General features: G+C 45.1%; 1 protein-coding gene across 1 annotated transcript in view; it reads right to left on the bottom strand.

Annotated features, from left to right (window-relative positions):
- Positions 1–27,351, bottom strand: part of LOC120065699 (cadherin-4-like) — a 66,433-nt gene that overhangs the window by 21,052 nt on the left and 18,030 nt on the right. The window contains exons 3-4 of the mRNA XM_039016775.1: positions 18,463–18,607; positions 6,582–6,754 (exon numbers count right to left, since the gene is read on the bottom strand). Of these exons, the coding sequence (XP_038872703.1) occupies positions 6,582–6,754; positions 18,463–18,607 (318 nt within the window). The remainder of the gene's footprint in view (positions 1–6,581; positions 6,755–18,462; positions 18,608–27,351) is intronic.

Here is a 27,351-nt window from a genome sequence, read left to right as displayed (position 1 = left end):
TTCTCCTCTCTTTTCATCTCTCCCTCCTTCCCTCTCACAACACGCACAGATGCACACACTGCACACACTGCACACACACTGCACACAGATGCACACACTGCATTATATATTATTTTGACTCAAAAACAAAACTCATTGACACTTTGCTGCTGTCCATGGTGTTGAAAGTTCACTGTGTCCAAACAGTGCAGCGATAGATTCGCCCCTCTCGCCAGTCCATCTCTCTCTCTCCAGTCTCACAGGCTCTCCCCTGGTCTCTCCCGGTAAGCCTCTCAGAGTCGCCGCTCCTCTCTGCTCTCATTAATCCATTTGGCTAAACCTCCTATTGTGCTGGTGTCAAAAATGGATGTCAAGGACAGGTCAGTCAGTGTGAAGAGGAGAGGGAAGCCCAGCCTAGTCTCCTGCCATGTTCGGTCACACCATATTTGGATAGTCTGGATTTTCCATCGGTAGATGCTCTACAGATGGTCATAATATCAACAAACTATCTGTTGATAAGCAACTGCTTGCTATGGTTATGGCTACGGTTAGGTTTAGAATAAGGGTAAGAGTTAAGGTTAGGGCGAGGTTTAAAATAACGGGTAGGGTAAGGGCTAAGTTTAGGGTTAGGATAAGGTTAGAGCTAGGGTTAGGGTTAGTAGTTACCTGAAATGGGCTGATTTCAAGGTTTTACTGCTAACCTACAAAGCATTACATGGGCTTCCTCCTACCTATCTTTCCAATTTGGTCCTGCCGTACATACCTACACGTACGCTACAGTCACAAGACGCAGGCCTCCTAACTGTCCCTAGAATTTCTAAGCAAACAGCTGGAGGCAGGGCTTTCTCCTATAGAGCTCCAGTTTTATGGAATAAAACATGCCTACCCATGTGAGAGACGCAGACTCGATCTCAACCTTTAAGTCTTTATTGAAGACTCATCTCTTCAGTAGGTCCTATGATTGAGTGTAGTCTGGCCCAGGAGTGTGAAGGTGAACGGAAAGGCACTGGAGCAAGAACCGCCCTTGCTGTCTCTGCCTGGCCGGTTCCCCTCTCTCCACTGGGATTCTCTGCCTCTAACCCTATTACAGGGGCTGAGTCACTGGCTTACTGGTGCTCTTCCATGCCGTCCCTAAGAGGGGTGCATCACTTGAGTGGGTTGAGTCACTGATGTGATCTTCCTGTCTGGGTTGGCGCCCCCCCTTGGGTTGTGCCATGGCGGAGATCTCTGTGGGCTATACTCGGCCTTGTCTCAGGATGGTAAGTTGCTGGTTGAAGATATCCCTCTAGTGGTGTGGGGGCTGTATCCTGCCTGTTTGGCCCTGTCCGGGGGTATCGTCGGATGGGGCCACAGTGTCTCTCGACCCCTCATGTCTCAGCCTCCAGTATTTATGCATCGGGGGGGGGGGCTATGCTCTCTCTCTCGACCTCTCTCGACCTCTCTCTCTCTCGACCTCTCTCTCTTTCGACCTCTCTCTCTCTCGACCTCTCTCTCGACCTCTCTCTCTACCTCTCTCTCGACCTCTCTCTCGACCTCTCTCTCTCGACCTCTCTCTCTCGACCTCTCTCTCTACCTCTCTCTACCTCTCTCTCTACCTCTCTCTCTACCTCTCTCTCTACCTCTCTCTCTACCTCTCTCTCTACCTGAGCCCGAGGACCATGCCTCAGGACTACCTGGCTCCTTGCTGTCCCCAGTCCAGTTTCAACTGTTCTGCCTGCGGCTATGGAACCCTGACCTGTTCACCGGACGTGCTACCTGTCCCAGACCTGCTGTTTTCAACTCTCTAGAGACAGCAGGAGCGGTAGAGATACTCTGAATGATCAGCTATGAAAAGCCAACTGACATTTACTCCTGAGGTGGTGACCTGTTGCACCCTCTTCCTAGGTTCTGGCCTTTCTAGGGAGTTTTTCCTAGCCACCGTGCTCCTACACCTGCATTGCCTGCTGGGCTGGGTTGGGTTTCTGTATAGCACTTTGAGATATCAGCTGATGTAAGAAGGGCTTTATAAATAAATTAGATTTGAAATGTTACTGATATTCTGTAGGTAGACTATTCAAATAAAGTGTTACCCTGTGTTCAGCTGAAAGGGCCTCTTTTCAAGCCTTTCACCATTCAGCAGCCCTGCTATCTGCTATGCCTGGGCCAGTTCTGCACGGTTGACCTCGATAACACGGCCTATAACAGCTCTGAGGTCAGGACCTGAATCTCAGACGCATTTAGGGTGGAACCCAGGTAGCTGACTAATGAACCTTGATGGAGGCCAGTAAAATGCTGGGGAAAGATCAGTGCTCTTTCTATTTTTCTTTCTCCATCTCGCTCTCTCTCCGTCTCTCTCTCTCCGTCTCTCTCTCTCCGTCTCTCTCTCTCCGTCTCTCTCTCTCCGTCGCTCTCTCTCCGTCGCTCTCTCTGTCTCTCTCTCTCCGTCTCTCTCTCTCTCTGCTCAAGGAGCAGTGTGTTTAATAGTCAGGTCAGTTGATCCAGCGAGGCTTTTTAAAACACTTAAACTCACCCAGAGTCATTTAAAGTTCTGCAGAGTCATTAGGACTCGCTCCACATGTTAATTTGAACTAGACCAGCTCTATGAATGAAAACTCAATATGGGCTGCGCTTTATTACAGTCATAATGAAATATCAATACCATCTCTTCTCATAGTGCACTGCAGTAAATAGACCCTTTATTCAGCTACATCAGGGTAACAGTAGTCCTGGATAGTTGCTGTCCTGTGGCTAGCCTGACTCTGAGTAGCAGACGTGCATAGTCTGATCAAGCATGGAAAGGTGTGTTAAGCCCAACAGCAGGTGGCACTCTGACACAGTAGGGGGAATGAGACATGCTGTCCTGCAGCACTTTGTTCCAAACCTGAGAGTTGATAGAAGTTTAACCCAGCACACACATACACACACTCTTCTAGCTACTTACTCCCGTCAGTGTGTCTGCCCTAACAAGCCATTAATGGTGTCTCTAATGAGTCCTATAGATCTTTGAAAAGAAGTATCTCTGTTAGATTAGAGCCCAACTCTAGAAAGGAAATACGCCTTCTTCTTTCACCAAACAGAACAAAAGCAGCGCTTTTCCCACGGGCCTAAGCTCTTGGACTTTAATGGGAAGGGTTGAAAGGCATCTAGGGCCATAAGAACAGAACACTGCTGCAAACTCTGAGGTAAAATGAGATCCTTTACACAGGAACTGAACGAGACCAGAGAGTACAGAAAGCACAAAAGGCTACAGGCTAACAGAACTCTATAGCCAGTACTCCTTTTAAACCAAAAAGGTCAAATTACATCTTGAAATGGTTGCCTAATAGTCACTGTTTGGAGTTTGGAGTGGAGTTTGTTTTCAAATCTTAGTTAAAAAAAAGATGGGGAAAGACATTACTGACATTGATAGGAAAAATGCAAGGTACATTTTTTACTTACAAAACATTAAAGACATGCTCCGGAACTTTGGTGTTTTTTAAACCTCCCACTTTGGGCTGGATGTGTCAATGTGTAGTTCATACAAGCATAATCTATGAGTAGAATTACTGTCTTACCTCAATTAGCCACAAAATCCCTAGTTTGAAAGCAACAGTTTTTCTGTAAGCTGTGCTGCGCCATTTCCCATTACATTTTCCCCCACGTGGGCCAACACCCTAGCAATTCGAGTTCAAACAATGAGCTCCAGCGCCTTGCCATATGAGTGACAGCTAGCAAGATGCACATGATGCACTCACAGCAGAGCGAGAGAGAGAGAGCAATGATGTGTTGCACACACTGTATGTGACATAGTACGCAATTTTCGGGGACCACTACTGGCAAAAAAAATATACAAAAGTACCGGAGAATCCCTTTAATGGAGAATGCATTGAATCCGAGCTGTGTGTGTTTGTGCTTTGTGTGTTGGGCAGACTGAACATGTGACGAAGACAAAGCAAGCGTGAATGAGCACTGAACTAGCACTTTCCGTATTTGCTCTGTGGTTTGTGTTCCGGCCTGTCAGTTTGGTACTGACCACAGTGATTACCCTGTCACAAACAATCTACCTCAAACAGCCACTGACTCACATTTAACCCAGAGAGACTCCCTCTCTCCCATTCACTGCAGCTTTCTGAGGAAGATGGAGCACAGCGCTCCTGCTAAATACACTGTATGAAACACAAAGGCACATGGACATACAATATACATACACACCCAGACCAATATGATATACTCATGACACATGAAATACTGTCACACAAACACTCAGATACACCCATATGCACAAACACTTGCCCCCCAGACATGCCAAAAACAAACTTTTCTCCAGAGGGAGCCCATAATGGTTAACCACTTCCCCAGCTTGAAGGAGTAATACTCAGTCCCCTGGAGATGGCACCTCCAAGCCCCTGTAGATGCCCAGTGCCCTACCTTATCCCCTGCCCAGCCTCTCCTCCCCCATGTGGACAGTCTGTAGGCACTCAGAAACACTGACTACAGTGTCAGATCAATGCCCTAATCAGGCAGAGCAGAGCTTACATGGTCCAACCTGGAGCTGACACGAGTCAGCCACGCCACCCAGCATCGTGCCCAGCACCGTGCACAGCCAGGCTCCAGAGAGGCTGCAGTAGCCTGGGGGAATGAAAAGCAATGGAGCTGCCACTCCAGCCAGGCCTTGAGAGCACTGAGACAGCCCAGTCCATCTGTGGCACACAGTACAGGACACCATGACTCTTACACTCAGCAGCTCTGACACCCAGCAGGCTACCTCATACTGTACCTCACCGCTACACGCTCAGGACCAGGACTAACAAATGCTGCCCATTAGCCACCAGCACAAGAGAAAGACACAGTGGCTTGTTTATGTACAGTACCTCTGTTTCTCAGGCAGAGAACGAGGGACCCAGAGACAGCTTAGCCCTGCTTGTTAACCAGTGTGCTGAAACATGCAGTGGCACGAGGGCACAGAAGAGGTGAGGTCAGGGATGCAGTGAGTGGCAGGGTAATTGGCATTCAGGAGTGTTCAGGGCTGGGTGACACTGAAGTGCCCTTGCTGTTCCCCTGCTCTTCTCCACACTGAAGAGGCTCACTCACCCCTTAATTAACACATGAATATTCCATTTAGTCTCCAGTGCAACTGATGAAGAGGATTAGCTGCTGCATCGCAGTGTGCGTGTGTGTGTGTGTGCGTGTGTGTGTGTGTGTGCATGCAAACATGTGTGTTAATGCCTGAGAGTGTACTTATGCGCGTGACCTTGAGCGTAGGTGGGTGAACACCCAGGTGTGTCCCAGTTTTAGGGGAATGATCAGAGGGAGAGAGGCAGGTGGGACTGGGCTGCTGGAGTTGTTGCTCTACCTAGATTAATGAGGTTGACTCCCATCCATTCAGCTGTGGGGGAGACCAGGGGACAGTGAAACAGGCCCCTGCATTAACTGCAGATGATTTCTACTGTCAACCCTTTACTGTTTAACATGCATACTTGAATGAGTAAAGTGCATGCATACATGCATACAGAACCTGGATGCAATTGTGATTGTTTATTTTCCTCAATATTCACACACAAATCAGATATTAAACAACTAAACCTGGTAGCCATACCAGTCTTTTGTTTCCAATATAGGTCAAATCCGTCTGGTTTCCACAGGATGGTCAGGATGAAGCTATTGCCAAGTGGGACTATTGGGAAATCTGCGAATATAAATGTTATGAGACTGACTCGTGTTGCCAGAGCTCAAAGGTTTAGACTCAGCACTTGTGCTTTTATGTCTGTGGTAAAATCACCAGACTAATAATATCATAATGATACAGTATGTTATAAATTTGTGTCTTTGGAACAATAGGAGTAGGACTGGCGGTCGTATTTCCCTCTGAATGTCAGGCCACAGAGGACTGTTAGGAGTGTGAGTCTGAGAGGCTGACTGTAAGAGGCTGACTGCAGGGTGAGCACAGCTTCTCATAAGACTCTGCTGGCAGCTTACTAATGCATTATGGGATAAACAGAGTTGACTCACCGTGACCTCCCTCATTAGTGATCTAAGAAGGGGGGGGGGGGGGGGCACAACACCTGCGGGAGTGCGACACAAGGAGGGTAGAGGATAAACCAGGTGAAATCCATTCCCATGACCCCCTTAAGGAGGGCCAGAACGTGTTGGTATTTTATAGCCATTAGCAGTGCTGTTCGCAGGGTCAGGGTCGGTTCCATTTCAACTCCTGTCAACTGAATTGGACATGAAAAGTCTCTACACATGAATAATTCAATTCAGTTCCTGAATAGACTGGAATATAGATAGGAATCAACCCTATATGACTATGTTGCTCATAAGGTTTAGTCTAGGGAGAGAGGGAATCCTGAGTTCGTTATTAAGGGCAGAAGGTGACTGACTGGTGTACAGGAGTGGTGACCTATAGGAATGGGAACAACACCCAGTGTCAGACTATATTTAATATAACGACTTAGTTTGACATGGTACCCCTGCCATAAGATGTGAGGTGACACAGTAGACACCATCAACATACCATAACCCTGTGGATGTGCAGTAACAGGCTGACATGAACACTGATCCAACAGGATGTCAATGCCCCTTCCTCCCCACTGTTCCCCCCCTGTGCCCCCTGACAGACAGTGTGACCTTGTTGTGCTACTGACCTCCCTGTCCAAGCCGGCGGCCACCGTGAAGATGTCTCCCGTCTCGCTGTTGATGGTGAACATATTGGGGATTGGCATGTGGGGGGTCTGGGATAGGATCCGGTACCGCACCATCCCATTGGCTGTGGTGTCGTCATCTGAGTCGTTGGCGGTCACCTGCATCACTAACGTGCCTGCCAACAGGGAGGAGGCAGAGCCAGCAACAGTTACAGCAACACAATGTGAATCACACAGCACAGGAAACACCTCCTCCTGGCAAAGACAGAGCCATGAACAGGCACACAAATACCAAGAGAGTTAACATATGTGTCCCACCATCATACACAAACACCAAGAGAGTTAACATATGTGTCCCACCATCATACACAAACACCAAGAGAGTTAACATATGTGTCCCACCATCATACACAAACACCAAGAGAGTTAACATATGTGTCCCACCATCATACACAAACACCAAGAGAGTTAACATATGTGTCCCACCATCATACACAAACGCCAAGAGAGTTAACATATGTGTCCCACCATCATACACAAACACCAAGAGAGTTAACATATGTGTCCCACCATCATACACAAACACCAGGAGAGTTAACATATGTGTCCCACCATCATACACAAACGCCAAGAGAGTTAACATGTGTCCCACCATCATACACAAACACCAAGAGAGTTAACATGTGTGTCCCACCATCATACACAAACGCATATTTAACATACAGTACACAGTATACACACACTTCAAAACGTATTTCAAACCCATTCCCTGCATCTATGTCTTCAGCTAAGGGAAAATTCAAGGGGAAAATAAGCAGACAACAAACTCTGTGAAAAAGCCCCCATTCATCCCATCCCTGTATATACTAGGCTGGCAGGCTGGCAGGCAGGGTAAAGTTCCCCCCTACAGAGTCCATTTAGTAATGAGCAGCACTGGCTCTTCTGCCATTTCCACCATCCATTATTTCAGCCTTCAGCGGAACGGCTGCTGCCCTTAATGCTCCGATGCTCTCTCCCTATTTGTCTTGGAATCATGGGCAAAAAACACAGCCATTTAAGAATGATGGTGGGGGTGGTGTGTGCCTGTGTACGTGTGTATAGAGGTGGAGGGGATGGGGGGTGAAAGGCCTGTGCCCCCATCTCCCCTAGCAGAATTATTGATTTGTAAGAGCTTGTCAGCCAGGCTCACAAATGTGACCAGGCAATTAGGAGCACTCTGTCCAGGAAAAGGGAGAGATCTCCTCGTTCCTCTCCCCAGCTCAGGGAAAATGTCACTCTCCATCAGGCGACCATTTAAAGGCTGCTACTGCTGCTGCAGCAGGAAAGCTAGGGTCTTGTCAGCTTAGGGGGAGAGACGCAGGAGAACACACATGCTAGGGTTGTTGTACTGTATAAGGAGGTAGAAACAAAGAGAAAGAGACAGGCGGAGAGAGGAAGAGGAGAAGAGAGAAGCATATATAGAGAGACAGAGAGGAGTGTAGAGAGAGAGAGGGAGAGAGAGAGAGAGAGAGAGAGAGAGACAGAGAGAGAGAGAGAGAGAGACAGACAGACAGAGAGACAGAGAGAGAGAGAGAGAGAGAGAGAGAGAGAGAGAGAGAGAGAGAGAGAGAGAAAACAGGGAGGAGTGAGAGACATTAGAGTTGATCTAGGGTCAGTTTTGCTGTAGATCAGAAGAAGGCGCATGGATAGTATTAGATAGGATTAGCTAGTATAGAAACATGTTGAATTTCAGACAGACAGGAGAAGAGACACAGAGTGGGTCCTCGCAGCTACAGGTGTCTGTTCTGCTGGCTCTCATAATTGGGCAGAGATAGCACCATAATTCCCGTGACAGCCAGAATCAACAGAATAATTGTAGCTGAGAATTCTATTTCAAACTTCATTAAGTTTCAAAGCAGGAGTTGTCACTTTGCCCATGGAGAGAAAACAACAGGGAGAGAGAGAGAGCCATGGAAGGGAGCGAGGAGAAAAACAATGACCCTTATTACAGAGGAGAGCATCAACATTTGATCAAATTTCAGTCAACTCTGCCACTTTTAATTTCAATAATAGGGAATCCTTAATAAGCTTAAAGAGTGCTCTTTGTCTAAGAGTGTGGGCATGCCTGAAAGAGTTAACCTCTGAGCCTGTTTAATTCTTCTTTAATTTGAAAATGAATTCTAAATCCTAATTACTTTTCCGCCAAAACCGCTGGAGCTGAAAATTTCACTGGTGGCAGGCAAGGCAGGCATGTTGGCCATTTGGTTACATGGGAAAGAGAGCGGAAAGTTGAGATCCCTGCTGGGCTCCATCCACTGACTAAACATTACTGAGCTGGGGGTCAACACCTCCCAGCTAGCACATGTGGTTCCTTGGAAGTTGTGGGAACGTAAGTTTTAGATTTTCCATTGGTTCTGGGAACGAAGCCATACGCTTCCTGACCAGTAAAACGGAATGTTTTTCAAACATTCTGAGAATGGAAGTGAACATTTCACATGTTCTGGGAAGGTTAATTATTAGGTTACAGGGTGGTTCTGAGAACATTTTGCTATGGTTCCTGAAAGTTTTCCTGGGAGGTTTTATTAACTTCTTATGGCTGAAGGGGCAGTATTGAGTAGCTTGGATGAAAGGTGCCCATATCAAACGGCCTGCTCCTCAGTCATAGTTCCTAATATTTGCATATTATTATTAGTATTGGATAGAAAACACTCTAAAGTTTCTAAAACTGTTTGAATTATGTCTGTGAGATTAACATAACTCATATTGGTAGGCAAAATCCTGAGTTGAAATCAAAACAGGAAGTCAGAAATCTGAGCCTGTATGTATTCACCAGAGTCCCTTAAGAAATCCACTTGAGTTATGAATGATGTTGCACTGCCTAGGGGTTCCACTAGATGTCAACCATCAATATAAATTACAATGAGACTTCTATGATGTTGTGGGAGTGAATGATAGCAGAATGAGTCAGGTGTCCATCAAGCAGCCATTTTCTGATCATGCTTTTTTTTCATGGAAGTCACCTACGTTCCATTGCTCACGCAGACAAGAACGAATACTCTGGTTGGAACTTTATTGAAGCTATATGTTAAAAACATCCTAATGATTGATTCAGTACTTAGTTTGAAATGTTTCTTCGACCGGTAATATCACATTTTGAAGTTTTTGTCTGATATAAAGCTGACCAGAATTAGCGTTTGGACATGTTTACCAAACGAGCTAACAATTGGACATAAATAACGGATTTTTTCGAACAAAACAAACATTTATTGTAGACCTGGGATTCCTAGTGTGCTTTCTGATGTGGATCATCAAAGGTAAGGGAATATTTATCATGTATTTTCTTGTTTATGGTGACGCCATCTTTGCAGCTGTGGTACGTTACTTTTGAGCGCCGTCTCAGATTATAGCGTGCATTTCTTTTTTCCGTAAAGTTTTTTTGAAATCTGACACAGCGGTTGCATTAAGGAGAGGTATATCTATAATTCAATGTGTATAACTTGTATTATCATCTATATTTATGATGAGTATTTCTGTTGAAACGATGGGCTATGCAAAGTCACTTGATGTTTTTGCAACTAGTGAATCTAGTCGCCTCAATGTAAACTCAGATTTTTTTATATAAATATGAATTTAATCAAACAAAACATGCATGTATTGTGTAACATGAAGTCGTATGAGTGTCATCTGATGAAAATAATCGAAGGTTAGTGATTAATTTTATCTCTTCTGGTTTTTGTGAAGCTATCTTTAGCTGGAAAAAATGGCTATGCTTATTGTGGTTTTGTGGTGACCTAACATAATCGTTTGTAGTGCTTTCGCTGTAAAGCCTATTTGAAATCGGACACTTTGGTGGGATTAACAACAAGATTACATTTATGATTACTTAAATGATATAAGACACATGAATGTCTGAGGAATTTTAATTATGAGATTTCTGTTTTTTGAATTTGGCGCCCTGCACTTCAGCCATAAGAAGTTAACGTTCATAGAACAGAAATTATAGGTGATTTTGAGGTTTTGAAGAAGTTCCTTAAAATTTCACTGAATGTAACAAGATTACCTTTAAAATGATATAAGACACATGAATGTCTGAGGAATTTTAATTATGAGATTTATGTTTTTTGAATTTGCGCCCTGCACTTCAGCCATAAGAAGTTAACGTTCATAGAACAGAAATTATAGGTGATTTTGAGGTTTTGAAGAACTTCCTTAAAATTTCACTGAATGTTTCAATAAGACTTTTAATAACACTGCTAGCTTAGTTTGGGTTAACTGTTTTGAACTCCAAGCACAGATTGGACACATGGAAATTAATTTGCTTAGGTGTTAATCATGCAAACACATTTGTTTTTTATTTTGGCACGGCGTCAGTGAGATTCAAACCTACAATCTTCTGATCTCTAGTCATTAAATTAGTCCACTGCGTCACCAGAATTGAGCTAGCACGCCATGTTTGTTTTACTCATTCAAAGCTGTTCAAACCAGACACTGAGAACGAAATAACAATCTTACAAAAATTATTTGAACGTTACTAATGTTTTCTTGTGGTTTTTATGGAATGTTTTCTTAATGTTTCCACGTTGTGGAAAGGTTTTATGCAGAATAACCATAGGACAAACACGCTCTCACCGAGCTCTAAGAAACATATGGTTTTCAGAACGTTATGTGCTAGCTGGGCTGCCTTCCAATTACAGATGAATTACAGATTATAGTAGCGGTGTGAGGGTAAAATCACTGGGGAAACCAAGCCAGGAAAAAAATATATATTACAACCTCTGTGTTGTGATAATTGCATTTTTTGCTCTATAACTTGTTAGTTCATTTGCCTTGACACCGTGATACTGTATATAAGCCTAAGGCCGAGACAATAAGGCGGCACAGTTGCAGAATAAATTCAACCACACCTTTGTTTCATCATAAAACCAGAGAGCAACCTCTGTCCAGTGAGGTACACAAAACATATTGCATGTAACAAACAGTTATACGACCTACAGCATGGTCAAGCACATTTTTGGACTACTAAACAACTATTGATTTAGAGTCACCGCAAGTCGCAAAGAAAACAGGCGCTGCCTCCACTATTCCAGCACCATTTCAACGTCAACATTATCTAATCACATATGCTTAGTCAAAAACATTTATTGAACCTTTATTTAACTAGGCAAGTCAGTTAAGAACACATTCTTATTTACAATGACAGCCTACCCCAGCCAAACCCAAACGACGCTGGGCCAATTGTGCGCCGCCCTATGGGACTCCCAATCACGGCCGGATGTGATAAAGCCTGGATTTCAACCAGGGACTCTTGCACTGAGATGCAGTGCCTTACACCGTTGCGACACTCGTGAGCCCTAATACAGGGACAACTAAAAGATACCAAAAACGATTTAGTCCAATCAACATAAGGTAAATATGATGTGTCTGTCCATGGTACTGATTTCTGTGTGTGTGTGTGTGTGTGTGTGTGTGCGGGCAGGCGTGCGTATGTGCATGCAAGTAGGAAAATCGGAATTGCCGAATTGCCGTTATAATCATTGGCCAGCACGGAGATTTAAGTAAAACCACAAGTCCAAATCCCTATCTCCATCCATGGCTACTTTAGGAAAGGGACAATTTTAGCTAGCTAGCTAGCCACCGGAGAACAACGACACAATGAGATGCAACAAATCCAGTTTTCTGTCAATGATGTTTGGCTTCTAATGTGATATGACTGGTTTGAAGGCAAATCCACACTGGCTTCCCTTGACACTTTTTTGGGGGGGTGCAAGGACCATTCACAGCTGTGTTCTGTTTAGCTCAACGCTGATTGGCTATTATTTTTTTATTTTTTTAATCAAGGGAAGCCAAATGCTCCCTGGCTTCCCTTTCATTCAATACTACGGGCGGCAACAATGTCATACTCTTTTTGACCAGACAGCATCAGATAGATGGGCTACAAATACAGAGACAGAGGGCGGTGTTTTGTTCACTTGGTTGCTTTCTCCGGTGAGATACATTCAGCCTCATACAAATTGAACGACATTTATGATACACAGAAAGATGAAAGATAAATGATTTTGTATGTTTTTTTCTTGGGGGAAGCCTGGCAGCCATGAATACACACCACTGGTGGATGTGAAAGAGAGGAAAAGGGGCAGAACAAGAGAGTGATGGACACAAGTATTATTAATATTTGTATTATTGTCTCATTCACTTCCCTTTTTTGACCTGCACTGTTGGAGCTCAGAGCATAAGAATTTCACTGTCCTTGTGACTACATCTGCGACGCTGTGCATGTGATTAATAAACTCATCGAATCATCTAATCTAAAGCACAGATGCAGAAAGATAGCATGGCAAGACATTTCCGTGGATGAAAAGGGAAGGGAGAGAGAAGACAAGGCTGGAAAGGGCACTAAAATGGGTGGCAAGAGGGAGTGAGATAGGGGTTGGAAGAGGAAAGGACAAGAAAATGAGGGCAAGAGGAGGCTAAAAACAGGCATTGAGAGAGGGACAGGTAAAGTAGAGTACAATATTAATATGGGGAGGCAGTAGTGGGTGAGAGACTGTGTGGAAGGGCAGGAGGAGAAGTATGAGGCCAAGGAGGAGAGGTGAGAAGGAGAGGGATGTGGCAGTCACTCTGTGTGTGTGTGTCTGGGGATACAAAGTGTGATAGTGATAAAGGGGACACAAATCACTGCGGTCACACAAAGTTGGCTCTAATGGCACTACTGGCTTTTAACAGGCCACACTGCAGCTCCACCCACCACCATACACCACCCTGCCATGCCCGGGAGGGACTAATGAAAACCAGCCGCCAGAAAATTACCTCCAAATCTGAGCGCATTCACACCTAAATGCATGGGCAATCAGAACAATTTACTGCAATGTCTCTTCACATGTCTTCACAACTTCACATGCTGAAGGAATTATTAGAGAAGGACAGACTTGAGGGAGAAGAAATCTATTTTATGTGTGAGATGTGTGGACACATCTCATTCCAAAATCATGGGCATTAATATAGAGTTGGTCCCCCCCTTTGATGCTATAACAGCCTCCACTCTTCTGGGAAGTTGGATGGATGTTGGAGTTGGATGGATGTTGGCTGGATGTTGGAATATTGCTGCGGGGACTTGCTTCCATTCAGCCACCAGAGCATTAGTGAGGTGGGGCACTGATGTTGGGCGATTAGGCCTGGCTCGCAGTTGGCGTTCCAATTCATCACAAAGGTGTTTGATGAGGTCAGGGCTCTGTGCAGGCCAGTCAAGTTCTTCCACACCGATCTCGATAAACCATTACTGTATGGACTCGCTTTGTGCACAGGGGAATTGTCATGCTGAAACAGGAAAGGGCCTTCCCCAAACTGTTGCCACAAAGTTTGTTAAGAATGTCATTGTATGCTGTAGCATTAAGATTTCCCTTCACTGGAACTAAGGGGCCTAGTCCAAACCATGAAAAACAGCCCCAGACCATTATTCATCCTCCACCAAACTTTACAGTTGGCACTATGCATTGGGGCAGGTAGTGTTTTCCTGGCATCCGCCAAACCCAGATTCATCCGTCGGACTGCCAGATGGTGAAGCGTGATTCATCACTCCAGAGACCGCGTTAACTGATTCAGAGTCCAATGGCAGCGAACTTTACACCACTCCAGCCAATGCTTGGCATTGTGCATGGTGATCTTCCTATGCTTGTGTGCGGCTGCTCGGCCATGGAAACACATTTTATGAAGCTCCCGACGTTCTTGTGACGTTGCTTCCAGAGTCAGTTTGGAACTCGGTATTGAGCGTTACAGACGATTTTTACGCGCTACACGCTTCAGCACTCTGCGGTCCTGTTCTGTGAGCTTGTGTGGCCTACCACTTTGCGACTGAGCCGTTGTTGCTCCTAGATGTTTCCACTTCACAATAACAGCACTTACAGTTGACCGGGGAAGCTCTAGCAGGGCAAACATTTGACGAATTGACTTGTTGGAAAGGTGGCATCCTATGACGGTGCCACGTTGAAAGTCACTGAGCTCTTCAGTACAGCCCATTCTACTGCCAATGTTTGTCTATGGACATTGCATGGCTGTTTGCTTGATTTTATACACCTGTCAGAAATGGGTGTGGCTGAAATAGCTGAATCCACTCATTTGAAAGGGTGTCCACATACTTTTGTATATACAGTGCATTCGGAAAGTATTCAGACGCCTTGACTTTTCTCACATTTTGTTACGTTACAGCCTTATTCTAAAATGGATTAAATAGTTTTTTCCCCCTCATGAATCTACACAAAATACCCCATTATGACAATGCAAAGACAGGTTTTTAGATTTTTTTAGGATAAAAAAATAAATAATAATAATTACTGAAATATAACATTTACATAAGTATTCAGAGCCTTTACTAAGTAATTTGTTGATTCCCCTTTAGTAGCGATTACAGCCTCGAATCTTCTTGGGTATGGCGCTACAAGCTTGGCACACGTGTATTTGGGGAGTTTCTCCCATTCTTCTCTGCAGATCCTCTCAAGCTCTATCAGGTTGGATGGGGAGAGTCGCTGCACAGCTATTTTTAGGTATCTCCAGAGATGTTCAATCGGGTTCAGGTCCGGGCTCTGGCTGGGCTACTCAAGGACATTCAGAGACTTGTCCCAAAGCCACTCCTACGTTGTCTTGGCTGTGTGCTTAGGGTTGTTGTCCTGTTGGAAGGTGAACCTTCACCCCAGTCTGAGGTCCTGAGCACTCGAGCAGGTTTTCATCAAGGATCTCTTTGTACTTTGCTCCATTCATCTTTCCCTTGATCCTGACTATTCTCCCAGTCCGCTGCCGCTGAAAAACATCCCCACAGCATGATGCTGCCACCACCATGCTTCACCGTAGGGATGCTGCCAGGCTTCCTCCAGATGTGACGCTTGGCATTCAGGCCAAAGAGTTCAATCTTGGTTTCATCAGACCAGAGAATCTTGTTTCTCATGGTATGAGAGTCCTTTAGGTGCCTTTTGGCAAACTCCAAGCGGGCTGTCATGTGCCTTTTACTGAGAAGAGGCTTCCATCTGGCAACTACCATAATGGCCTGATTGGTGGAGTGCTGCAGAGATGGTTGTCCTTCTGGAAAGTTCTCCCATCTCCACAGAGGAACTCTGGAGCTCTGTCAGAGTGAACATCCCCTGATTGTTCAGTTTGGCTGGGTGGCCAGCTCTTGAAAGAGTCTTGATGGTTCAAAACTTCTACCATTTAAGAATGATGGAGGTGTTCTTGGGGACCTTCAATGCTGCAGACATTTTGGTACCCTTCCTCAAATCTGTGCCTCGACACAATCCTGTCTCGGAGCTCTACGGACAATTCCTTTGACCTCATGGCTTGGTTTTTGCTCTGACATGCACTGTCAACTGTGGCACCTTATATAGACAGGAGTGTGGCTTACCAAAATCATGTCCAATCATTTGAATTTACCACAGTTGGACTCCAATCAAGTTGTAGAAAGTTATCAAGGATGATCAACGGAAACAGGATAAACCTGAGCTCAATGTCAAGTCTCTTAGCAAAGGGTCTGAATACTTATATAAATAAGTTATTTCTGTTTTTGTTTTTTAATAACTTTTCAAACATTTCTAAAAACTGTTTTCACTTTGTCATTATGGGGTATTGTGTGTAGATTAATGAGGATGTTTATTTATTTAATCCATTTTAGAATATAGCTGTAAGGTAACAAAGTGTGTAAAAGGGTATACTGTATCTCTGGCTTGCAAACTTGATGAAGTCCCTAAGGAACCACAACTTGTTTACGATATTCATACCCGGGTGTGTATTTGTGAATGTAAGGCAGCAGAGTTTGTAACCAACCAAAGCACTCACTGCTGTCTGAAGGTCCTCCATCTCTGGGTGGCCTTTCCTGCTAAATACCCTCCCCAGCTCTGAGACTCCATCTATTTGGTCTTAAATCCTCTGTAAAGTATCACCCAGGAAAATGTATTCTCCTGCACACAGCACAGAATGAGCAGTCAGTCACAAATTCTGGGTCCATTACACTGATTGAAACATCCCTGCGTTCCTCCATCCCTCCATCTCTCCTCACCTGTGTACAGACGTTGGGGTCTAATAAGCCCCCCAGGCCAGGAGGAAGTGGAAACTCTTTTAAATCTTTCTATGACTGTTAGCAAACTCTTCAGGACAGAAAAATCCCCCCCCCCCCCCCCCCCCCCTTGAGATGACAAATTGAGTGTATGAGAAAGCACTCCGCTGGATTTGTCTTTCGCTCTCATTTCAGAGTGTCTCTCTAAAAGGGCCATGAAAAGGAACTACTTCCTGTCTGTCCGCCACAGAGGGAGAAAGAGGGATAGAGTATAGAACTACGCTCTGAGGAAGGAGGGCTTCATTATACAATAAAATAGAGAAATCTTTTTACATCCCCGGCTCCATCACGTGGGTGTTTTCTCTGTGATCTCTTATGCACGAGGAGAGAGGGGTGGTGGTGAGGGTTCGGGGGTTCTTCTTCATCTCCTTCTTTTAAATACAATTCATGGGTTCACCAATTTGTCAATGAAACTTATCAGTTTACAATAACCATCCAATAACTTGAAGTGTCCAGCAAGCTCCCAGAATACCCTAATGATGACACATGGATGGATACAACACTGGTCAGATCACATTTGTTCCCTGTCTGAATCACAATAACAATTGGATTAGTTCATTCTCCAATTGCATCATTACTTACATGTAAGACCGATCCAATTCAATTACATGCTTGTCTCTGTGTCTCCCGATGGAAGAACGCCAGTGGTGGCGGATGGCAAGCGTGACATTTCAAACCCAGTTCCACTGATGGATTGATTTGATACACAATGTTGCATCTGGCAACAGCGATAAGGGCAACTCCCCGCAGGGCTGTCTCTTTCAATGCTTTTATATAGCAGCCAGAGTAGATGGAGGATAAGCCGCAATACTTCAGAGACACATTGATATCAGAGTCTTCTAGATACACTAGAGATGAACACATGACATCTCCCTTTGCTCTGAGCAGTTAGAAAAACATTCGGTCTGATGGAACCAAAAGAGTTACGGGAGGCCCATTCTCATTACCAGCCTCAAGAAAGCAGCTTAGAGTTTAAGTGATAAGTTGGATAAAAATGGCGCTGAACTTCTTTGTGTCTTAAATGGCCCAGAAAAGTAAAACCGTCCCACGGAACATACACCAGTGATGAAAAATGGCCCCACTCTCATTTCCTTAAATAGCCAATTAGGCAACCATAGCTAAGCGGCACACTCTCTCATTTAAAATTCATGATTGCATACAATAGAGGGGAATAGATAGACAGAGAAGGGAGAGAGAAAAGCTCTATGGTCTATGTAAAAGTACTTGTCAGTGTGTTAACTCCATCATACAATAGTGGGACATTGGGTTCATATTCCACTAGCTAGCTATATGAGACAATTTCAGAATAATTAGCTAATAAGCTGTGCGACCTACGTTTTCTTCTTCAACACAATTGACAGTGTCGTAACCCCAACACACACTTTGTCCTCGTATACTAAAAATAACAGGTTTTTATAAGAGAGTACCAGTCAGTTGAAAAGGCAGACTTTTCAAATATGTTTGGTTCTTCTCGTTAATTAGCAGAGTTTGGTCTAAAACAGACAACAGATCCACGCTCCACTGAGGAGAGACCATTGTTGCAATGTGTGTGTGTGTGGGTGTGTGTGCTCTTCTCCCTCTCTCTGTCTCTCGCCTGCGTTGTTTCGAAATTCTCCTGAGATTAAACTTTGCAGCAGAACATTGTCTGAACACAAAGTAAACAAACATCGATGTCTGACTGGTAAAACAAGTGTTCCTCCAACAATGATACGTTGCTCCCTCTGCCTTTAAAATGACCATGCTTCTGTTCACTAGGTGTTCTCAGATACACTTGAAGAAGCAATACACTGTATTCAGTCATAGTGAATGTACCTGGTTTAGAGCCTTCAGCCACAGAGCCGTTGTAGACCTGGTTTTGGAACTCTGGCCGGTTGTCATTCATGTCGATGACGTAGATGTACAGGTCTATGGGGCTTTCCACCTTGTTCCCGTTCATGTCCACAGCATGGGCCCGCAGCTGCAAACAAAACAACGAAACCATACGAGCATTGTACGTCCTGTATATGCCACAGTAACTTTGACGATATATAATGCAGCACTGATCGACATGAAACATCACATAAGGCAAATTGACACAAACATGACAGCAGACAACGCATACAGGCTGGAATTCATCCTGTAACTGCAATTATTTCTGTCATTGCAGATCTCTTTCACAAGTATGTTTACTGTAATTGCACACTAGAGAGTCCATGAAAATCCACTATCTCTGACCATTGAATTCCTGCCATGCAACCTTGATTTTGATTGCTGGTTGTGAGAGGTTTGTTAATTGGAAGCTCCACGACTGAAGCAGTAATTCCAGTCTTTTATTTGTCGTGACAGAGAGAGCCTGCTGGAGTGCCTGTGCTGATAATTGCCAATAAGAGAAAGAGAATATAAGGTGTTGTGTCCAAACACAGATACAGCCTGAGGTGTGTACTGCTCAGCTCACACAGCAAGAGCCCCAGAGAACACCTATAGGCTCTATTCTATTCAACACAACTCATGTGGTGTCTGGCTTTTGTTCTCCTAGGGAAAATGACTGTCCTGGTTGGTTTGTGCAACAACGCCACTGATTGGCCCCAATGTCTTTTACTGAGATAAGCAGATAAGCCATTCCACAAAAATTCCCTGTGAATCACAGTGTGAGAAAAGGAGAGCGAGAGAGATGGAAGGAGCATGCCTCGTGTAATACCAGTAATGAGTCAGATACACAGAGAGAATCACAAAGAAACAGTGGGGGACCCTAAGAGGAAAGAGTGACAATCAATACATACACTGCTAGGACTTCTTCTCCAACCCGGCTGTAACAATCCCATGTCTGAATATACCCATGTTGACTAAAGATGTCTCACAGCTCCAGACAACATTATGTTGGAGAGAAGCTTTGAAAGGCAAAGAACACCATCATTGTCTCTCCCAATAGCTCTGTAAAAACATAACAACATAAAAACCTGGACAGAGAGCCTGGAGTTGGAGGTTGTCGTTCTCATACACCTTCACAGACATGTGGGCAGTGGACCCTTATATTACACTGAGTACAACATTGACTAATAGAATCTCTGTACTATTCACAGGAAGAGGCAATGTTCATTCGAGGACTGAATGGTACAGAGGAGCCTCAAGCTACAGCATCGATACCTGCCTTCCTGAAAAAAATGACTCATCTTGCTTTTGAGTCGCTTCCGTATAGTGTGGAAACACACACACACACACACACACACACACACACACACACACACACACACACACACACACACACACACACACACACACACACACACACACACACACACACACACAGACTTCTGCTCTTAGACACACATACCCACCCACACACACACACACACACACACACACACACACACACACACACACACACACACACACACACACACACACACACACACACACACACACACACACACACACACACACACACACACACACACGTACTCACACTGTATAAACGCATTCAAACCCTGTTGCTTCAGCCACTTAATATTCCCCCAGACGATGAGTTTCCATAGGCCAGAGCACAACAAACAAACATAGAGAGAAACACAAACAAACAAACAAGCCCAATCTGTTTTCTCAGCTGTGGGCTCTGCATGGTGAGTGGGGAAAGGGGGGGTGGGGGCTGACAGAGCCAATGGAAATTTGATCTGAGAGCCTGGAGGAGTGTGTGAAGAGTGTGTGAGCAGTGTGTGTGGACTGCTAATGTGTGGTTTTGGGCCTGTCATTAGCATGCTGGAGGGCGGGCCTGAAAAACACAACCACGGGGAGAAAACTCTACCAGAACCACCACAGCAACCACTGATGGGGTCTGTCCAGACACACACACAAACCCGCATGTAGCAACATGTTACGTACGCACACACACAGCTACCGGGTTGCAAAGCTACTGGTAATTTACCAAAGTTATCAGAATCTTTGGTAATTTAGGTAACTAACAGGTAATCGAAGGCAATCTATGATAACTTTGGTAATTTATACTTGAACAATATTTTTTTTGTTTAAACATATATAGTATTCATTTTGGATATACGTGTCTACATTGACCATGAGTTTCTAGTGGATAGACCATATGGTTCAAGAGAAACTAGCCTAACTAATGAAAAAAGCATCTAATCAACAATGGCTTTCTTTTTAAATAACACTAAACTTTTTAACAACTGCCAACAGTTTGTCGCCAAAAACATTTACAACAAAGACAAATTGACGTAGTCAAATAAATTAAAGTGTGTAAAAACTATGAAGGATATGTCATGCTGTAACCCTCGTATTAAACACCAATGGTATTCACTAAGTTGCTGATTTATATTTAGGATAATGTTTCACAGCTTTATCATTATATACACTACAGTTCAAAAGTTTGGGGTCACTTAGAAATGTCTTTGTTTTTGAAAGCAGAATGCATTTTCTGTCCATTAAAATAACATCAAATTGATCAGAAATACAGTGTAGACATTGTTAATGTTGTAAATGACTATTGTAGCTGGAAATGGCAGATATTATATGGAATATCTACATAGACGTACCGAGGCCCATTATCAGCAACCATCACTCCTGTGTTCCAATGGCACGTTGTGTTAGCTAATCCAAGTTTATCATTTTAAAAGGCTAATTGATCATTAGAAAACCCTTTTGCAATTATGTTAGCACAGCTGAAAACTGTTGTTCTGTTTAAAGAAGCAATAAAACGGGCCTTCTTTAGACTAGTTGAGTATCTTGAGCATCAGCATATGTGGGTTCGATTACATGCTCAAAATGTCCAGAAACAAAGAACTTTCTTCTGAAACTTGTCAGTCTATTCTTGTACTGAGAAATGAAGGCTATTCCATGCGAGAAATTGCCAATAAACTGAAGATCAGCATCCCGGAATCGCCTCTTCACTGTTGACGTTGAGACTGGTGTTTTGCGGGTACTATTTAATGAAGCTGCCAGTTGAGGACTTGTGAGGCGTCTGTTTCTCAAACTAGACACTCTAATGTACTTGTCCTCTTGCTCAGTTGTGCACCGGGGCCTCCCTCTCTTCTGGTTAGAGCCAGTTTGCACTGTTCTATGAAGGGAGTAGTACACAGCATTGTACGAGATCTTCAGTTTCTTGGCAATTTTTCTCATGGATTAGCCTTAATTTCTCAGATCAAGAATAGACTGACGAGTTTCAGAAGAAAGGTCCTTGATTCTGGCCTGTAATTGAACCCACAAATGCTGATGCTCAAGATACTCAACTAGTCTAAAGGACAGTTTTATTGCTTCTTTAATCAGCACAACAGTTTTCAGCTGTGCTAACATAATTGCAAAAGGGTTTTATAATGGTCAATTAGCCTTTTAAAACAATAAACTTGGATTAGCTAACACAACTTGCAATTGGAACACAGGAGTGATGGTTGCTGATAATGGGCCTCTGTACGCCTATGTAGATATTCCATAAAAAATCTGCCGTTTCCAGGTACACTAGTAATTTACAACATTAACAATGTCTACACTGTATTTCTGATCAATTTGATGTTATTTTAATGGACAGAAAATGTGCTTTTCTTTCAAAAACAAGGATATTTCTAAGTGACCCAAAACTTTTTAACGGTAGTGTATTTAAAAAAAAATATATAAATATATATATATATATATATATATCTATATCTTATTTGATTACTTTTTATAGTCTCCATGTGATAAGGCCACACAGATGGACGGATATAACTACAGACACCTTTTATAATCTGAAGTACCCCAAAAGGCCACTAGACGTCATGTTATCATTTTTTTACTTCTAAGTTACCAACATTCTGGTAGTTTACTGGTAAACTTCGAAAGATTCCAGTAATATACCCTTCATCACACATGCACACACACATGCACACATACACTTCTCCAGGCTGGCTCCCAGCTGCTCTCTCCCTACAGCTGTCTGTGGAGAAAAACTCAACTTCACCCACACGCTAACCTCAGAGTTCATCTTCCTCTGGTGGAAGTCTGTCAAAAACACCAGTCATGTCTTTCTTGTTGAATAACAGACCAGTTCATATAAAGTTATCTTCGTCAACCATGAGCAGTAAAACCCAAGAGCAGAGAAGGTTCTCAACAGGTAACTCATCAAGTGAGAGTCTAGTGCTAATTGACTTAACACTGACTGTGAGTGAAGATGCTCTCTCTTTCTTAGCGGGTAGGTGACTAACACAAGGATCTTCTCAGGCTCCAACACCAGGCTCCAGCACCAGGCTCCAACACCAGGCTCCAGCACCAGGCTCCAACACCAGGCTCCAACACCAGGTTCTAACGTCAGGTTCTAACGTCAGGTTCTAACGTCAGGTTCTAACACCAGGATCCAACACCAGGATCTAACGCCAGGATCCACTCAGGCTCTAACACCAGTCTCTAACACCAGTCTCTAACACCAGGCTCCTCTCAGGCCCTAATACCAGACTCTAACACCAAGCTCCTCTCAGACGTTAACATCAGGCTCCTTTCAGGCTCTAACACCAGGCTCCAATACCAGGTTCTAACACCAGGCTCCTCTCAGGCTCTAACACCAGGCTCTAACATTAGGCTCCTCTCAGGCTTTAACACCAGGCTCCTCTCAGGCTAACACCAGGCTCTAACATTAGGCTCCTCTCAGGCTCTAACACAAGGCTCTTACACCAGGTTCTAACACCAGGCTCTAACATTAGGCTCCTCTCAGGATTTAACACCAGGCTCCTCTCAGGCTCTAATACCAGGTTCTAACACTACGCTCCTCTCAGACTTTAACAGCAGGCTCCTCTCAGGCTCTAACACCAGGCTCTAACACCAAGCTCCTCTCAGACTTTAACATCAGGCTCGTTTCAGGCTCTAACACCAGGCTCCAATACCAGGTTCTAACACCAAGCTCCTCTCAGGCTCTAACAACAGGCTCTAACATTAGGCTCCTCTCAGGCTTTAACACCAGGCTCCTCTCAGGCTAACACCAGGCTCTAATATTAGGCTCCTCTCAGGTTCTAACACCAGGCTCTTACACCAGGTTCTAACACCAGGGTCTAACATTAGGCTCCTCTCAGGCTCTAACACCAGGCTCCTCTCAGGCTTTAACATCAGGCTCCTCTCAGGCTCTAACACCAGGTTCTAACACTACGCTCCGCTCAGACTTTAACACCAGGCTCCTCTCAGGCTCCAACACCAGGCTCCAACACCAGGCTCCAACACCAGGCTCCAACACCAGGCTCCAACACCAGGTTCCAACACCAGGTTCTAACGTCAGGTTCTAACGCCAGCATCTAACACCAGCATCTAACACCAGGATCCAATCAGGCTCTAACACCAGTCTCTAACACCAGTCTCTAACACCAGGCTCCTCTCAGGCTCTAACACCAGGCTCTAACATTAGGCTCCTCTCAGGCTCTAACACCAGGCTCTTACACCAGGTTCTAACACCAGGCTCTAACATTAGGCTCCTCTCAGGCTCTAACACCAGGCTCTTCTCAGGCTTTAACATCAGGCTCCTCTCAGGCTTTAACACCAGGCTCGAACATTAGGCTCCTCTCAGGCCCTAAAACCAGGCTCTAACATTAGGCTCCTCTCAGACTTTAACACCAGGCTCCTCTCAGGCTCTAATACCAGGTTCTAACACCAGGCTCCTCTCAGGCTCTAACACCAGGCTCTAACATTAGGCTCCTCTCAGGCTCTTACACCAGGTTCTAACACCAGGCTCTAACATTAGGCTCCTCTCAGGCTCTAACACCAGGCTCCTCTCAGGCTTTAACATCAGGCTCCTCTCAGGCTTTAACACCAGGCTCGAACATTAGGCTCCTCTCAGGCCCTAAAACCAGGCTCTAACATTAGGCTCCTCTCAGGCTCTAACACCAGGTTCTAACACTACGCTCCGCTCAGACTTTAACACCAGGCTCCTCTCAGGCTCCAACACCAGGCTCCAACACCAGGCTCCAACACCAGGCTCCAACACCAGGTTCCAACACCAGGTTCTAACGTCAGGTTCTAACGCCAGCATCTAACACCAGCATCTAACACCAGGATCCAATCAGGCTCTAACACCAGTCTCTAACACCAGTCTCTAACACCAGGCTCCTCTCAGGCTCTAACACCAGGCTCTAACATTAGGCTCCTCTCAGGCTCTAACACCAGGCTCTTACACCAGGTTCTAACACCAGGCTCTAACATTAGGCTCCTCTCAGGCTCTAACACCAGGCTCTTCTCAGGCTTTAACATCAGGCTCCTCTCAGGCTTTAACACCAGGCTCGAACATTAGGCTCCTCTCAGGCCCTAAAACCAGGCTCTAACATTAGGCTCCTCTCAGACTTTAACACCAGGCTCCTCTCAGGCTCTAATACCAGGTTCTAACACCAGGCTCCTCTCAGGTTCTAACACCAGGCTCTAACATTAGGCTCCTCTCAGGCTCTAACACCAGGCTCCAACACCAGGTTCCAACACCAGGTTCCAACACCAGGTTCCAACACCAGGTTCCAACACCAGGTTCCAACACCAGGTTCCAACACCGGGTTCTAACGTCAGGTTCTAACACCAGGATCCAATCAGGCTCTAACACCAGTCTCTAACACCAGGCTCCTCTCAGGCCCTAATACCAGACTCTAACACCAAGGTCCTCTCAGACTTTAACATCAGGCTCCTTTCAGGCTCTAACACCAGGCTCCAATACCAGGTTCTAACACCAGGCTCCTCTCAGGCTCTAACACCAGGCTCTAACATTAGGCTCCTCTCAGGCTTTAACACCAGGCTCCTCTCAGGCTAACACCAGGCTCTAACATTAGGCTCCAATCAGGCTCTAACACCAGTCTCTAACACCAGTCTCTAACACCAGTCTCTAACACCAGTCTCTAACACCAGTCTCTAACACCAGTCTCTAACACCAGGCTCCTCTCAGGCCCTAATACCAGACTCTAACACCAAGCTCCTCTCAGACTTTAACATCAGGCTCCTTTCAGGCTCTAACACCAGGCTCTAACATTAGGCTCCTCTCAGGCTCTAACACCAGGCTCTTACACCAGGTTCTAACACCAGGCTCTAACATTAGGCTCCTCTCAGGCTCTAACACCAGGCTCTTCTCAGGCTTTAACATCAGGCTCCTCTCAGGCTTTAACACCAGGCTCGAACATTAGGCTCCTCTCAGGCCCTAAAACCAGGCTCTAACATTAGGCTCCTCTCAGACTTTAACACCAGGCTCCTCTCAGGCTCTAATACCAGGTTCTAACACCAGGCTCCTCTCAGGTTCTAACACCAGGCTCTAACATTAGGCTCCTCTCAGGCATAAAACCAGGCTCTAACATTAGGCTCCTCTCAGGCTTTAACACCAGGCTCCTCCCAGGCTCCAACACCAGGCTCCAACACCAGGCTCCACTCAGGCTTTAACACCAGGCTCTAACATTAGGCTCCTCTCAGGCTTTAACACCAGGCTCCTCTCAGGCTCTAACACCAGGTTCTAACACCAGGCTCCTCTCAAGTTCTAACACCAGGCTTTAACAACAGGTTCTAACACCAGGCTCCTCTCAGGCTCTAACACCAGGTTCTAACACCAGGCTCCTCTCAAGTTCTAACACCAGGCTTTAACAACAGGATCTAACACCAGGTTCTAACACCAGGCTCCTCTCAGGCTCTAACACCAGGCTCTAACATTAGGCTCCTCTCAGACTTTAATATCAGGCTCCTTTCAGGCTCTATCACCAGGCTCCAATACCAGGTTCTAACACCAGGCTCCTCTCAGGCACTAACACCAGGCTCTAACACCAGGCTCTAACATTAGGCTCCTCTCAGGCTCTAATACCAGGTTCTAACACTACGCTCCTCCCAGACTTTAACAGAAGGCTCCAACACCAGGCTCCTCTCAGGCTCTAACACCAGGTTCGAACACCAGGCTCTAACACCAGGCTCTAACACCAGGTTCTAACATCAGGTTCTAACACCAGGCTCCTCTCAGATTCTAACACCAGGCTCTAACATCAGGCTCCTATCAGGCTTTAACACCAGGCTCCTCTCAGGCTAACACCAGGCTCTAACACCAGGTTCTAACACCAGGTTCTAACACCAGGTTTTAACACCAGGATCCTCTCAGGCTCTAACACCAGGCTCCACTCATGCTCTAATACCAGGTTCTAACATTAGGCTCCTCTCAGGCTCTAACACCAGGCTCATCTCAGGCTCTAACACCAGGCTCTAATACCAGGTTCTAACACCAGGCTCCTCTCATCCTCTAACACCAGGCTCTAACATTAGGCTCCTCTCAGGCTTTAACACCAGGCTCCTCTCTGGCTCTAATACCAGGTTCTAACATTAGGCTCCTCTCAGGCTCTAACACCAGGCTCTAACATTAGGCTCCTCTCAGGCTCTAACATTAGGCTCCTCTCAGGCTCTAACACCAGGCTCCACTCATGCTCTAACACCAGGCTCTAACACCAGGCTCCTCTCAGGCTTTAACACCAGGCTCTTACACCAGGTTCTAACACCAGGCTCTAACATTAGGCTCCTCTCAGGCTCTAACATTAGGCTCTTCTCAGGCTCTAACACAAGGCTCTAACATTAGGCTCCTCTCAGACTTTAACATCAGGCTCTAACACCAGGCTCCAATACCAGGATCAAACACCAGGCTCCTCTCAGGCACTAACACCAGGCTCTAACACTAGGCTCCTCTCAGGCTCTAATACCAGGATCTAACACCAGGCTCCTCTCAGGTTCTAACACCAGGCTCCAACATTAGGCTCCTCTCAGGCT

The sequence above is a fragment of the Salvelinus namaycush genome, chromosome 20, assembly GCF_016432855.1.
Source record: "Salvelinus namaycush isolate Seneca chromosome 20, SaNama_1.0, whole genome shotgun sequence".
Classification (NCBI taxonomy): domain Eukaryota; kingdom Metazoa; phylum Chordata; class Actinopteri; order Salmoniformes; family Salmonidae; genus Salvelinus; species Salvelinus namaycush.
The sequence above is the reverse complement of the archived record's forward strand: the minus strand, read 5'-3'. Positions and strand labels throughout refer to the sequence as shown.